General features: G+C 48.6%; 7 protein-coding genes across 7 annotated transcripts; 2 read left to right on the forward strand and 5 right to left on the reverse strand.

Annotated features, from left to right (window-relative positions):
• Positions 1–4: 4 nt before the first annotated feature.
• On the reverse strand, positions 5–1822 carry AAT2 (Aspartate aminotransferase, cytoplasmic). The gene is made up of 2 exons (XM_024470353.1): positions 1307–1822; positions 5–1224 (listed from the first exon to the last, which is right to left on the reverse strand). Exons 1-2 carry the CDS (start codon positions 1607–1609, stop codon positions 148–150), a joined length of 1380 nt encoding a protein of 459 aa, XP_024321665.1. The 5' UTR covers positions 1610–1822; the 3' UTR covers positions 5–147.
• Positions 1823–2203: 381 nt separating this feature from the next.
• VC83_09662 (uncharacterized protein) lies at positions 2204–3670 on the reverse strand. Its single transcript, XM_024473075.1, has 3 exons — positions 3598–3670; positions 3263–3545; positions 2204–3203 (listed from the first exon to the last, which is right to left on the reverse strand). The coding sequence occupies exons 2-3, from the start codon at positions 3397–3399 to the stop codon at positions 2489–2491; spliced, it is 852 nt and encodes a 283-aa protein (XP_024328843.1). The 5' UTR covers positions 3400–3545; positions 3598–3670; the 3' UTR covers positions 2204–2488.
• Positions 3671–3698: 28 nt separating this feature from the next.
• Positions 3699–6361, forward strand: VC83_06765 (uncharacterized protein). Its single transcript, XM_024470354.1, has 3 exons — positions 3699–4063; positions 4117–4817; positions 4875–6361. Exons 1-3 carry the CDS (start codon positions 3944–3946, stop codon positions 5113–5115), a joined length of 1062 nt encoding a protein of 353 aa, XP_024321666.1. The 5' UTR covers positions 3699–3943; the 3' UTR covers positions 5116–6361.
• Positions 5144–6042, reverse strand: VC83_06766 (uncharacterized protein; the record flags this gene model as incomplete). Its single annotated transcript, XM_024470355.1, has 4 exons — positions 5144–5266; positions 5468–5605; positions 5654–5863; positions 5914–6042. 4 exons carry the CDS (start codon positions 6040–6042, stop codon positions 5144–5146), a joined length of 600 nt encoding a protein of 199 aa, XP_024321663.1.
• Positions 6362–6628: 267 nt separating the features above from the next.
• On the reverse strand, positions 6629–9544 carry VC83_06767 (uncharacterized protein; the record flags this gene model as incomplete). Its single annotated transcript, XM_024470356.1, has 1 exon — positions 6629–9544. The coding sequence occupies one exon, from the start codon at positions 9542–9544 to the stop codon at positions 6629–6631; it is 2916 nt and encodes a 971-aa protein (XP_024321664.1).
• A 200-nt stretch (positions 9545–9744) lies between these two features.
• On the forward strand, positions 9745–12068 carry VC83_06768 (uncharacterized protein). The gene has a single exon (XM_024470357.1). It carries the CDS (start codon positions 10222–10224, stop codon positions 11998–12000), a length of 1779 nt encoding a protein of 592 aa, XP_024321657.1. The 5' UTR covers positions 9745–10221; the 3' UTR covers positions 12001–12068.
• A 2-nt stretch (positions 12069–12070) lies between these two features.
• Positions 12071–13293, reverse strand: HIS2 (histidinolphosphatase). The gene is made up of 3 exons (XM_024470358.1): positions 13059–13293; positions 12426–12962; positions 12071–12377 (listed from the first exon to the last, which is right to left on the reverse strand). Exons 1-3 carry the CDS (start codon positions 13218–13220, stop codon positions 12129–12131), a joined length of 948 nt encoding a protein of 315 aa, XP_024321658.1. The 5' UTR covers positions 13221–13293; the 3' UTR covers positions 12071–12128.
• Positions 13294–13697: the final 404 nt, after the last annotated feature.

Raw genomic sequence — 13697 nt, forward strand, 5'->3', positions numbered from 1 at the left:
CAATGCGGTGAATAAACCGGTTGAGTAGAATTTGAGAAATGTCTATCTTTTAATACCCAAGAAAATGGCGATCGACACCATATCATCTAAACATAACTCTTTTATCCAATCCTCATCAGACCTCGCCCTTGTTTCTATTTACAAGCTTTACAGCTTCGCCGTCTCGCGCACGACCTTATCCACCGCCCGCGCAACGTACTCGACATTGCCCGTATTCAGACCCGCCATGCTAATGCGTCCATTCTTCGTCATATACACGTGCGCATCCTTGCGGATCTTCAGCACCTGCGCCTCCGTCAGGCCAGTAAAGGAGAACATGCCGATCTGCTCTGTGATGTGCGACCAGGTCCCCGGTGTGCCCAGCTCCTCGAGCTTTCCACGCAGCGCCTTGCGCATCTCCTCGATACGCCCGCTCATCGTCCGCAGGTCCTCCTCCCATTGCGAGAAGAGCCCAGCATCGTTGAGGATCGTGCTAGCGATACGCGCGCCGTACGCGGGCGGGTTCGAGATCTCAGAGCGCTGGAGGATGGCCAGCTGCGAGGCGATGCGGGAGATGGTCTCTGTGGCATCAGAAGCAGGGCTGGTGATGAAGTGGAAGCATCCCGCGCGCTCGCCGTAGAGACCAAGGTTCTTGGCGAAGGACTGAGCGAGACACATCTCGAATCCCTGCTCGACGAAGTAGCGGACGGCCCAGGCGTCCTTGGCGAGGTCACCTGAAGCGAAGCCCTGGTAAGCCGAGTCGAAGAAAGGGAATTGTTTCTTGGCGCGCATGATGGATGCGATCTCCTTCCATTGCTCCTGGGTGGGGTCCACGCCCGTGGGGTTGTGAGCGCAGGCGTGGAGAAGGATGACGGCGCGGTCCGGTGCTTCTTGTAGCGTCTTCTTCATGCCATCGAAATCGAGGCCCTTGGTCGATGCAGAGAAATATGGGTATTGGGCGATTGAAAGACCGGCATTGGTGAAGATTTGGTTGTGGTTGGCCCATGTTGGGTTGGAAAGGTAGATGGTGGGTTTCGGCTTGTAGAAGCGCGAGAGGAACATTCCTCCCAGGTGGCAAGCGCCGGTTCCCGAAATTGTTTGCACCGATGTGACACGCTTCTCCTTGATAGCTGGGCTATCAGCTCCAAGCATAACTTTGGCAGCAGCGGATGTGAAGTCGGGGAGTCCAGCAATGGGGAGGTATTCGTGGTTGAGTGCGAGGTCATTTCTGAGAATCTCATCCGCCTTGGAAGGTTGTTAGCAAAGCAGCTTGGGAATGACATGAGACCGAAATGAGTGAAATTAATCAGGGAATTGAATTTCTCACCTTCTTGACGACTGGCAGAACCCAAGGTTTCGCGTTATCGTCTCTGTATGCGCCAATTCCCAGGTCGGCCTTCTTGTCAAAGGTGTCAGCCCGATAAGCGGCCATCAATCCGAATAGCGGATCTTCAGGAGCCTGGGGGACGGCATCCTGGGGGAAGTTGGTAGTCTGTGGTTGAGACATGTGTGCGGCTATCTTTTGTAATCTTGCTTGCCGACCTGATGATGTTGAGGTTGTGGAGGTTGATTTGGAGAGGGTAGATGGATTCGCAAAGAATGCCGCAGCGGCCTTATGTTTGCCTGCCATGATCGAACGCTATATTATCGCTATCAGGTTATCAAGAATAAGCTGGGCCTTGTATGGTACAGTAATTCGCGCAAACGTGACCGGCAAATAGCAGTGGAATAGGAAAACAAATATGGCGAGCAATTTTCGTACAAATGGTATATAAAAAGGAGACAAATTGCTAGAGTAGTTCGGCCTGGGAAGCGCGGAAATTGGAATGTTATAACATTTTGTGAGTGACAGGAGACATACTTTCGTGGAGAAGCCGAGGCATCGCGGCAAGAAAAAGACGAGTACTAGCTATGTACTGCATAACTTGTATAACTTACTCGGTATATTATATCTGGGGAATGATTCTGTCTCTCACATGCCACCGGTCGTCTCTCTTTCCCTGATTCACCGATTCGCACACCAATCACATGCATGACCATGAATATGACACAGATGGAACTCCTGCAATCCAAGCCCAGGCCTGGAAAACATGCCAATTGAAGGTATATAACTGTATGGCCGCCAATCCTTTGAGAGAGTTGCTCACTGGCGCGTTGCTGTCGATAGAAAGTATCCAACAGAGATGAAAATTTTGTCCCACGCTAGGAAACGCCACAGTTCACAATTTAGTTATGTACATAGTTATGAAATCAGTGTTCTTCTCGCCCCTCCTTGTACTCATTTCCGCCTTCTAGCTCGATGACTTTCTGGATATGTCGAGGAATCCTCTCGACCCAGGCTTGGATTTGCGACTGAGGGAGATCTTCCCAACAGGTCTCCCAAGCTCGCATCGCGTCTAGTCGACTTTTTGGTGCCCCCTTCCTTGTAGTCCTCCTTTTCATCCATGGCCAACAGGGCTCGATGACATTTAAATCTGGAGAGTTGGCGCACCAGAAGAGGCGATTAATGTCATGTAATTGAAATACTCGCTGCTGAATGTAATGATTGTGTGATGGAGCGTTGTCTTCTTGTACATATAGTATCCGGACGGTCTACCATGCATTCCCTTGCGAATGGGAACATCTTTGGTATCAGAATCTTTTTCTGATACCGGTACCAATCTATCTCCCCTCCTTGTTTCTCACGGCTCAACTTCCCATTCTTTTTATTCCATCTCCATAGCGGCTTTATACTAGGAAGATTGCAAAGAGACATTCGGCGTATCCCATTTGATAATTCCCATTCTTCACGTAAAATTGGTTCTAACTCTTCATTCATTCCATGTATTTCAACTTCTGTAGCGTCTCGTTCTTTTTTATTTTTTGTCTCTGGGATCCAACAATGACATGGCCCTTTCTTGTTGTAAGTAAAACATCCCCAAAACATAAATTCTGAGTATCCTTTCCACCGTTCCCTAATGCAACTCCGTAAAAATGCCTCGTCTGCCTTTCTCCATATCCGATAACCTCCCCGTCTATGGTTTAGTACCACAGATGTCTCGTCTGACCATATTACATTTTTCCAATCCTCGAGTGTCCAGTGCTGATGGTCGAGGCACCATTTTAATCTCTCCGCCCTCATCTTCTTCGTCAACCCAGGCTTCCTCGTCGGTTTCGTTTTCCGGAAGCCAGCAGTCCTTAAAACCCTCCATGTTGTCGTGGCAGAGATGTCGATACCTTGCAAGCTAAGTTCCCCCGCGATATCAGCACAAGTTTTTTCCCTTCCGTAACGGTCGGTTCGCACCTTTGCGACAACTCCCTCTGTCGCTTCAGCTGTTTGTTTTGTCGGGCGGCCAGACCGGGGAGCGTCCTGTAACCACTCATCTCGTAAGGTGAGTGGCATATGGTTGGGGTCAAACCCACGCTCAATTGCGCGAGCATATATCCGGTTGACCTGTCGGGTTGACAGGCCAGTTTTCTCAGCAACTTCCGCTGAAGTCTTTCCTCCAGTCGGAGATTTGAGGGCCACAATCAGGGCCCTCGTCGAGATATCCGTGTTCGGTGCCATCGTTTGAACTAGAAAGGCACTGTCGATTGTCAGTCATTCGTCGGTCGCAAGTGAGAGGAAGTTATGCATACCTTGGCATTCTTGGCAGGACAAAACTTTTGAACGCCTCCTCCGTAGATGGAAAATAAAAGCGAGTTCATCACCTTGCGACAAGTGTGATTCAGAGTAGGTCCCTCAGGAGTGCCCAGCCACACTAGCCCATGCGCCACAATGTTCCAGCCTCAGTGACGGAAGCTACCATAAAGCCACACCACACCTATGCGATAACAAGTTATATTGTATATTTGTTGCCCATTCCACTGTATACTCGACTTAAAAAGAGGCTATTGTACACGGACTTCTTTGATAGCATGATACAAGAAGACTGAAGGCAACGTACAACCGTCATTGTACCTGCATCTTTGCTGTACCTACAAAATGACAGATATCACCCCGTACTTCAACGAGACCCTCAAGGCTCATGGCGCCCACACAACCTCTGGCGTCTCTTTGTCCATGCAACATCTTGACGAGTTCCTTAAAGAGGCATATCGAATAGTAGGATGGCATTGTTCTCCATTCGCGCAAGCAATCGCTGACCGATAATCCAGAACTCCCACATTGCGTCGCTGAACGACTACCTACGGGGAATCCGACAATCCTACCTATCTACCACGCAACCACCCCGACGCCAACGCCAGCTTGCTGCCGAAACCTCGAAGCCCAAAGATAAAGAATGGCGGTACCTGACTGACCGCCAGCGCGACGAGATTGACGCCGAAACGAAGCAACTCCTCCGCGAACTCAACTATGGCATCCGAAACCTGGCAGATGCGGAGCAGCTGCGCCAAGACACCGAGACAACCCTGATAGAAAAGAAATATGGCAACAAACTGGGTGCTTTGGGTAACTGGGCTGTTGGTGGGATAGGGCAGTCGAAGCCTCCCGAGCAGGAACAGGCGGAGAGCAGGGCGAATACGATTAGCACGCACAGGGAGAATGTGTTGTGGTATTTACGGAAGAAGCTACAACAGTGCGGAGGGCTGCAGGCAGCGATGATGGAGACGCGGATTATGCGCGAGATGGAGAAGAACAAGAGCTTGCTCTATAAAAGCAAGGGAGGTATGAAAGGCGGCAGTTCGGGCGAACCGCCCATACCAGCGTTCAAATACAAGGGCGCGGCAGGGACGCAGGTCGAGGAGGAGTATGGAAAGAATGTTGAGGACGAGTTGACACCAGAGCAGTTGCAGCTGTTTGAGAAAGAAAATCGAAACATGGTTCAACACTATAAAGATACCCTGAACCAAGTAAAGTAAGTCCAGCTTCGTCTCACCCGTCACAGTCCTATGTGCTAACATTGACCCCTCAGGACCGCACAAAAATCGCTGATGGAGATCTCAGAACTGCAGACACAGCTTGTCAACAACCTGGCAACACAGTCGGCGCATATCGACCAGCTTGTCGCGGACTCGTTCCTGACGGCTGAGAACGTTGGGGGTGGAAATAAAGAGTTGAAAAAGGCGTCCGAGCGAAGGAGCACAGCCAAATATGTGTTCTATGCATCATGCGGGCTGAGCGCATTCCTAGTGGTGTATGATTTAATCGTCTGATTTAACCGTCTGATTTAGCTACCGGAAGTCAAGCTCTTTCGTATCGGTGCCGATACACACCCGAGGCCACGCCGTCCACAAGATTTTGCCCTGGCGCGTTCCCAGACTTTGCCATAAAGCCCTCTATCATTTTGGCGGTATCTGCGATAATCTTTATGCCATCAGATATGTCGGTATTCATAGGCTGGGTCGGAACTGATCTAGATTTTGAATTTAGATTATAGTCTTGTAGAACGCAATGGTAGAACGCAATGATAAATACTTATGGGCACGGTAGGACATTTGGGTTCGACACCAAACTGGAAAAGGCGGTATATGTACTCGGCGTACCAGCAAAAAAAAAATTCCTCACGGAGTCATCATTATCTTGGACAAGATACCCCTCTTCACTCATTTCAGAGACTGTGTTCTTTGTGTTCTTTGACATGGCCTCCTGCCCATCTTGTCCAAAAGAATGATGGGTGATTCTCTTGATGGCAGATTTTAACTCCTGCACACTGTCAGTGTTATGATCTGCATTAGGCTTAAACAAACATACGTTATGCCTCTGAGCGATGCCTGATTTGATGAGATCACATTCCTTGTTTTCACCAATACGCCTCAGTGCAGTCCCCGCATCTTCTTTACAGCGATTAGAGGCAAGTAGCTTATCCTCTTGAGCTCTGGTGACTTGGATATTTTTCTGCTCCACCTCATCAATTGTCAATTCGCGGTCCGAATCCTCGTTTCGGTGAGCAGAAGCAATAAACTCATTCTGATGAGCTCTGCTGAGCCTAGTGGCTTTGTCTTCCACCTGACGCTCCTCGACGAGTCTGGCTTTCTTTCGATTGTCATCACAAATATCTCCCTCTCCAGGTTGTCATACTCAGCTATAATTTCCTCGAGGTTGGGGAGATCGCTTGGTCGCTGAAATGAGATGTCATCCATTTTTGAAGCTATAGGTGGCCTTGGTGGAGTTGTAGCTTCTGTAGTTATTATCTCATCACCGGAGTTCAAAAGGAGGAGAAGAAGAAACAATATCCCAGTCTGAAATTGACCTTTTACTGCGACCTAATTTGTTATCGGTACTGCTTGTGGTTGTTGTCCAGGCGAGGAAAAGGCGACCCCCTTGGTTCACGCATAAACAATGGGTAAGCTAGTGAGACTCCTTTGGATCAGAACACAGAAAGAACTTACTGTTAATACGATAGTAATCCAGAGATAACGCACCATATGTGAATTTTTACATTTAGTTCCTGAAACTCCACCTCTAATTGTGATAGTATCTACTCATGCCGTCAGCTACGATAATCAAGGACAAACCATTAGATCAAAAGCTTGCATGAATACGAAATAAGAGACCTTGGTATTCGATGATGAGATTTCACAAACCTTAACCGGACAGTTGAGCTATAGACCATTGCCAGTTATTGCCTAATTGTCACTTGGAAACGACCGGAGCAGGTAGGCTTTTAAACCGTGAAATTGGACTGACCAGCATCATTCTATATGTCGCATCTACCAACAACCGGTTTTACTTATTTTTCAACTCCTCCAACCTCTCCTTTAACATATCAAACTCCTCCGTATCTTCCCAAATAGCCCTCGCCTTGCTCATAATACCCCTCGCAGCACTTCTCGCCTTCATCTTCCACCCTTTTTCTACCTCACCGCTCCCATCTGCCTTCTCCTGCGGCCCATAATTCTCAAAGGCACTGACCAGTCCATCAGTTGCCTCTGACACCTGCTTCCAGGCTTCCCTATTCTCCAGCCACATCTCACCTGCCGTCGCTACTCTCCACCTCTTCTCAGCACACGCCAGAGCCCCAGCAAAGTCGCGTCGGTAGAACTTCAGCTTCTCCACCAAAGCCCACAGCTCGCCCTGGGCGGTAATAAGCGGCACCACGTCCGAGTCCATCATCTCGATAACAGCGCGTGCCAGGCTTCCACGCGGCGGGTTGTATATTCCGTTTTCCATAGTCGCAGGATTGGTATCCCTTTCCCTTGTCAGAACTTCTCCGACCAGGGCACGCAGAATATCAATGTCTATTGCTTGCTCTCCTTCCTTCGGGGAGCGGATGCGAATTACAGCACGGAGGCCCTGCAATACCTCGGGGAAAGAGGGCGGTGACATGCGGCCAGCAACTGTAATAACATTGTCCCAAATTTGCCAGTTGTCGTATTGTAAGCTAGCGCCTCTCTTGTATGCAATAAGTGATTGGCGAAGGATGTCTTTCGGGTCCAACGGGGACATTTGTGGCTTGTGAACTCCAACTTCGTCATCGTCGTTTAACTCTTCTGCGTCCTCCTGGATTTGATTTGCAGCCTCTAACTGCTTAATTTTCATCATTTCGGTGTGCTTGGATAATAACGCGGATCCAAGGTTGCTGTACGTCTTCGAGTTATCATCATCTATCATAATTGCTTGCTGAAATGCGATAATAGCTCCATCCCAATTTGCAGTCGCAAGGTCAATATCTCCAAGACGACTCCAAGTGTCTCCGTATTGGCGGTTAACTATGGTTGCTTTGATATATGCCTCCCGCGCCTTCGGTAGGTCACCTTTGCGAGTATAATACTCGCCTAGTGTCCGCTGAGCGCGTGGATAATGGTGGTTGGAGATTTCCCACGCCCTTTCCCAACATGATGGGTCTTGCTCGAGGTCACCGATAATACACCACAAGCGTGGTGCGTGAGGGGGATGGGGTGATCGCATCTCCCCTTCCCACTTATCCGTGCGCACTTCGTCGTCGTCGACGCCGTACTTGTCCATTTCCGGGCCTTTGGTGGAGTGGTACAGTTGGCGGCAGATGACTCTGCGAGCATTGTCCTCTTGACCAATCGAGTGGTAGCAAAGAGCAACCTCGGGCCAAAGCCCCAAACGCTTAAATATCTCAAGGGCGCTCACAAGACTTCCTGCGTGACTCCAAGCATAGGCTAACTCGGTTTCTATCTCCCACCTGGTAGGCGAATTGAGTTGATGAATAAACTTCAACCGCTCGGTAACCGGAGCAGATTCAGATGGCTTTGCCTTTGGTAAGAATTGAGTGATTTGTATTTCAGGGACGCCATCACCACCAGATGTTGGCTCTTCTTCGGTCTCGGCGATAACCTGATCCACAATAGCTTGTAGTTGAAGCACGCTACGTTCCTGTGTCCTCGACCTATGGGCTTCGATTCTACTCCTCACAAGCAACGCTTGGGTGTAGACCTGCCAGTTCGTGGGTTTGTCCTCAAGGACACGGACAGCAAAAGGGAGAATCTCTTCGCTGTTCAACTTATCTAGAGGAGCCGAGACATCTTTCAGTGTAGCCTCAGTGAGTAGCATAATCTGGTCGACTGGCTTCAGCTGCGGTTGGTTGCTCGGTTCTAAACTTGCAAGTTCCTCCGGAAGATCTGTTTTCAGATCCTTGTCGACTTTTGTGAACTCGATTGACTCGAGTAATGTATCGTCATTTAGTTCAAGTGCAGTAGGTCCAGTAGTTTCCGCTCCAGTTTCGGTAGATCCAGAGGCGCCATCCTTCGAGAGGGTAACTGTGTCCTCGCTACCTTTGGTTTCCGACTTTTGCTCCTCTTTGCTCTTTGCGAAGACAACTAATTGTGAGATATCGTTCTCTTGAAATTTTGTTCTCTTTCCCAATGCACCAGACAGCGCGTACTGAAACTGAGACACTTCCTTTGCGTGCTTCAGGTTATCTCTAGCCTTAGCATCCACGCCTTGCATAATGTAGATCTGCGACTTTTCAAGGAAATACTGGACTTTGGATTCTGTAGAATAAGATGAATCCTTGGCCATGATTTCAAGCTCAAGGGCGAACATATCTACCCCAGCCTGGGTCTGAAGGGTCGCCACTGAATCACTGAGACGAGTATTTGACACGCCGGAAGATAGGAGACGCTGATGATAGGCATTGATGCGGATTCGCATCCATCTCGAATCGAGCGTTTGACCAGCTACAACACGTGGGAAGTATTCCGTAAAAATTGCCCTTGCGAAAGTGAATAGCTCGACGTGCGGAATAAGTTGGTAGACTGAGAGGCCATCCACTGCCAGGTTCTGAAGACATTCCTGTCTGTGCTTTTTAACGTCTTCCAAGGTTGTATCCGCGCCAAAGAGAAGGGAGCGTGATGAGAAAGGTGGTCCCGTGACGTTGGCTTGTAGAAAAGCATCAAACGACGCCAGGCCTATCAATATGGCTCTGGCAGAAGCCAGGAAGCTATTCTCTTCCGCTGTCCATGGCTTTGGCTTTCCGGTGCTATCAGATGATAATCGCTCCAGGAACTGGGCGAACAGAGCTTGAGCCTCATTTCCAGCGAGAAGCTTCTGATACTCTCCTTGAAGGTAGGTTTCAGTGACCTCCTCAAGCCCCTCGATGCGTTTGAGGGGCTCGAGGTCGCATACCAGCTCATCGAATGTCTTTTCAGACATCATATCTTTATCGGTAGGCATCACGGTAATTTGAGTGTTAACCCCAGGGAGTATTTTGTTCCTTGGCAACCTTATTTAGACGTCATGGACGAATTTCATTTGGAGATTGGGCGATTTGTGGTATCAAAAGATAAGCGAAACTTCGGGTTTAGGCATCACATTATAAGCAAACCAGGGCGCTCAAAGCAGGTAGCCATTTTACAACTGTGATAATATAATTATTTGAATATTTTTATTACTTTTTTAATATTTTTGGAGCAATATTCAAAAGTCCAATACCGGTACTACAGCAGGTGAAACAATACCACGTGTGGTGGTGGACTGTGCCTGATCTATCGCGGGGGTTTTTTATTCCCGAAGATTATTTATTACCGTACCCCTCTCCATCTCCAACTTTCTTCAACGGGAATAACGAGATTTGCTTAACGTCGGCGAATCAAATGGTACTCCGACGACGCTATATCGCCACCATCCATGCTCAAATGCAACTCACCAGACACACAAGATGTGGATTCAACTCGGCGCAAGTTCCGTATAGCCGCTATGAACCGTCCATGGTTTAAAACCCCGCTCTAATAAGGTAGGTTGCTCGTCTTCATCTTTCCTATCTTGCATTTCTCTTTCTCTTCCAATTCAACCCAGTTTACTCCTTGGTCCGTCTTAATGTGTGATATTCGGCGGCAGAGTAATACTGCACTATGAGCCTAGAGAAGGATGACCTCGACGTGGAACCACAAGAACCTACGAGGACGCCAATCTCTGGTGACACCCTGGAAAAGGACTTGGACGAGAAAACAACAGGAACTCCATCTCCGAGCGAGTCTATACCGCCAACAACCATGGCGTTCCAGCCTGCCAGCGAAGAGGCCATAGCCGAAGATGGAGACCTTGAGGAATTAACAACCGTGCGAACTGGACCGCCCTACTCGGTCTTCTCTAAGAAGCAGAAGCAATATCTCGTCTTCATGGTCACAGTGGCGGCTTTCATATCGCCAACCTCTGCAAATATTTATTTCCCCGCCTTGAATCCACTGGCCAAGGATCTGAATGTTTCGGATGCACTTATCAACGTAACCATCACATCATTTATGATATTTCAGGGGATAGCACCTACATTTATCGGCGATCTTGCTGATATGGCGGGGAGGAGGCCAGCATACATTGTGGCCTCGATCATTTATCTTGGCGCCAACATTGGGCTGGCTCTCCAGAGCAGCTTCCCAGCGCTGTTAGTATTGCGTTGCATACAGAGCGCCGGTAGCAGTGGCGGTATTGCCTTGGGATATGGGGTTGTGGCAGACATCTCAACGAGCTCGGAACGAGGGTCGTATGTTGGAATCGTGGGGGCTGGCACCATGTTGGGTCCTGCACTAGGCCCCGTAATTGGAGGAATTCTGGCCCAGTTCCTGGGTTGGAGATCAATCTTTTGGTTCTGTTTCATCTTCTCAGCTGTATGGCTTGTTCCCTACATTATTACCGTTCCAGAGACTGGCCGTAATGTTGTGGGAAATGGTTCGGTTCCACCAGTGGGTTGGAATATGACCATCTTAGACTACCTGCGCCAGCGCAAAGAGTTGAAGTCTCCAGATTCTCTCTCCCGTTCCGCCACTGCCAACGAGCGTTGTAGGGCCCGAGCTGAACTTGCCAGTCATCGCAAACTCAAGTTTCCTAACCCTCTCAAGACAATCCACATCATCGCAGAAAAAGACGTAGCCTTAGTGCTCTTCTACAACTCTCTTATCTATACCGCCTTTTACGATGTTATATCCTCGATGCCTGCAATGTTCAAACAGACGTATGGATTCAATGATCTCGAAATAGGGCTCTGCTATCTCCCCTTCGGCGTTGGTTGCGCAGTGACGTCCTTCATCAACGGAAAGCTCCTCGACCGGAATTACAAGAAAATCGCAAAACGAATCGGTTTCGCAATTGACCGTAAGCATGGTGACGATCTACGCCATTTCCCAATCGAAGAGGCGAGACTAGGGATAATATGGCCCATTCTGGGCGTCGGGCTCGTCAGCATTGTTTGCTATGGCTGGGCTATGGAGAAGAATGCGCATCTTGCTGCTCCTCTTGTTCTCACATTTCTGATAGGATTTTGTGTCAACGGCTCCTTTAATATCTTGAGCACTCTAGTAGTGGACCTGTATCCTCAGAGCCCAGCGACAGCTACAGCGGCGAATAACCTTGTTAGATGTTTTATGGGAGCTGGAGGCACGGGGATTATTAATATCATGGTAGAGAAAATGGGGAGAGGATGGTGTTTCACTTTCATCGCCTTGGTTTGCACTGTTACGATGCCAATGCTGTTAGCGGAAATCAAATGGGGTCCTGGCTGGAGAGAGGAGAGACGGGTGAGGTTGGATGCCAAAGCTGCAGCAGACCACCAAAAAAGGTTGGAAGAGAGCAATGACGCTTTGGCAGTTGAAAGTGGCCAGGAAAAATTAGGATGGTCGGAATTAGGCATAGACTAGACAGAGAGAATACCCATTTTGGTTTGCACTGTTACTATGCCAATGCTATTGGCTGAAATCAAATGAGGATATCATGTATTTTTTTGAAGGCGCCCGTTTTTTAACTATACAGTAAGCCCGTCATCCTTTTATCTTACATCTGGGGTTGAGGTTGGATAAGCCCTCATGTCAAGTTCAGTTAACAGTACACTCTTAATGCGAAGCGACCCGACCACGCATGTTTTCGCCGCCTCCTCCGAGAGTCTTTCAAGATACCACAGAGTCTCGACGCCCACATCCTGAAGGAACTTTTGTACTTTTATATAGTTTAGCCCTACCTGGGCAACAGCGTGGCTGTCATCAGACAAGGTAAACTTGCCACCAAGGCTCAAAAATTCCTATAGCTTGTTAGTGGTACGCGATAAAACAAAGCCCAGAAACCATACCTCGCAAATACTCCGACTTGGATACGGCTCGTGCAAACCTTTCCGGAGTGCACTGCTGTTCACCTCTAGTAAACCACCTTGGTAGACAATTAACTTCAGGCATTGCACAATCCTCGCCCACACACTATTCCAGGTCTTCAAGTCCTGGTTTGGTGCGTCGCTAAACAACCGGATCAAATCGAAGTGCGCAATAACGCGTGGTCGCAAATCTTGCAGCATAGCAAGCATAGCATCGAAGTAGTCTTCAAACAGCTTTTGGTCACCCCCACCCCCTACTTTCCGAGCGTCCTCATACATTGCCCGGTCGAAGTCGATTGGAATCCCGTGGACGTGGTGCACAGAGCCGACGTAGAAATCTACTCTAGGGTCCTTGGCAAGACCCCTGATGATAGGTCCGTAGGTTGGGCGTATCCATTCCCCCTCAAAGCCAATAAGGATTTGGATTTGTCCCTCATACTTGTCTCGCAGACGAATACCCTCAGTAAGAAATTCTTCGTGCCTTGGAAGCAGCATCGCTGAAGTGTCCCCAGCTTCAAGCTATTGACGACGTCAGTACATAACCAGACTAAGATAACCCGTCGCAAGAATACGAGATGTTGAGGGAAAATATCATCGTTAGGGAAAGCTACGCACTTCTTCGGGATATAAATCCTGGTCATGAGTGCGAGGCATATGCTCAGTAACTGATATAAGGCGCATGCTCAGCGCTATAGCTTGCTGGACCACCGCTTCCAGCTGACCTGTCGCGTGCCCCGGGCAAAACTGCCCGGAATGGGAATGCATCGTAAACGCCATATTGTTTGCCAGCTGATTAACTGTGATTGTTCAATTATATTGTTTACGATGAGATAGAAGAGTTGGAGTTAACTGGGTTGCACAGACGGAAAGCTCTTTGGAGAGTTCCAGTATTGTCACGAGCATCATCACGTGCGGATTCCAATCACGTGTGCTGCGGTGCCAAGGTGGAGGGTCTGCGCTAGAGTAGTATTCGGACACCGGTGTCCTGGAACTCTCTTTGGAAGGTGCAGTATTAGTCATCCACCAAATAAATCACTTTTGAACGACTCTGGGAAGTATACGTACATGCCGTACAAAATAATATCAACCTTCGCCTTCGTTCTTTCTAATTATTTAAATTTATTACAGTCTTACGATACGGTTGAAGTGTATTTTTTTCTCCTAATGTTTTAATTTGAAGCCGGGCTCCTCTTTTGCTTTAGCTGCCGAAGACCGCACCAGAAAGCCTTGAACTACGCTATATGGAGGTCACAG

This window comes from Pseudogymnoascus destructans (assembly GCF_001641265.1).
Source record: "Pseudogymnoascus destructans isolate 20631-21 unplaced genomic scaffold scaffold_19, whole genome shotgun sequence".
Classification (NCBI taxonomy): Eukaryota; Fungi; Ascomycota; class Leotiomycetes; order Thelebolales; family Thelebolaceae; genus Pseudogymnoascus; species Pseudogymnoascus destructans.

Bases quoted from the DNA above. Each gene is read 5' to 3' on its own strand.
- VC83_09662 (XM_024473075.1), bottom strand. From the start codon at position 3,399: ATGCTCGCGCAATTGAGCGTGGGTTTGACCCCAACCATATGCCACTCA. The intron at 3,204-3,262 runs GTGCGAACCGAC...GGGGGAACTTAG, and splicing joins CAGAGGGAGTTGTCGCAAAG to CTTGCAAGGTATCGACATCT.
- HIS2 (XM_024470358.1), bottom strand. From the start codon at position 13,220: ATGGCGTTTACGATGCATTCCCATTCCGGGCAGTTTTGCCCGGGGCAC. The intron at 12,963-13,058 runs GTGCGTAGCTTT...CGTCGTCAATAG, and splicing joins AGGATTTATATCCCGAAGAA to CTTGAAGCTGGGGACACTTC. The intron at 12,378-12,425 runs GTATGGTTTCTG...AACAAGCTATAG, and splicing joins CAAGTCGGAGTATTTGCGAG to GAATTTTTGAGCCTTGGTGG.
- VC83_06768 (XM_024470357.1), top strand. From the start codon at position 10,222: ATGAGCCTAGAGAAGGATGACCTCGACGTGGAACCACAAGAACCTACG.
- VC83_06765 (XM_024470354.1), top strand. From the start codon at position 3,944: ATGACAGATATCACCCCGTACTTCAACGAGACCCTCAAGGCTCATGGC. The intron at 4,064-4,116 runs GTAGGATGGCAT...CCGATAATCCAG, and splicing joins TTAAAGAGGCATATCGAATA to AACTCCCACATTGCGTCGCT. The intron at 4,818-4,874 runs GTAAGTCCAGCT...TTGACCCCTCAG, and splicing joins GATACCCTGAACCAAGTAAA to GACCGCACAAAAATCGCTGA.
- AAT2 (XM_024470353.1), bottom strand. From the start codon at position 1,609: ATGGCAGGCAAACATAAGGCCGCTGCGGCATTCTTTGCGAATCCATCT. The intron at 1,225-1,306 runs GTGAGAAATTCA...CAACCTTCCAAG, and splicing joins TTCTGCCAGTCGTCAAGAAG to GCGGATGAGATTCTCAGAAA.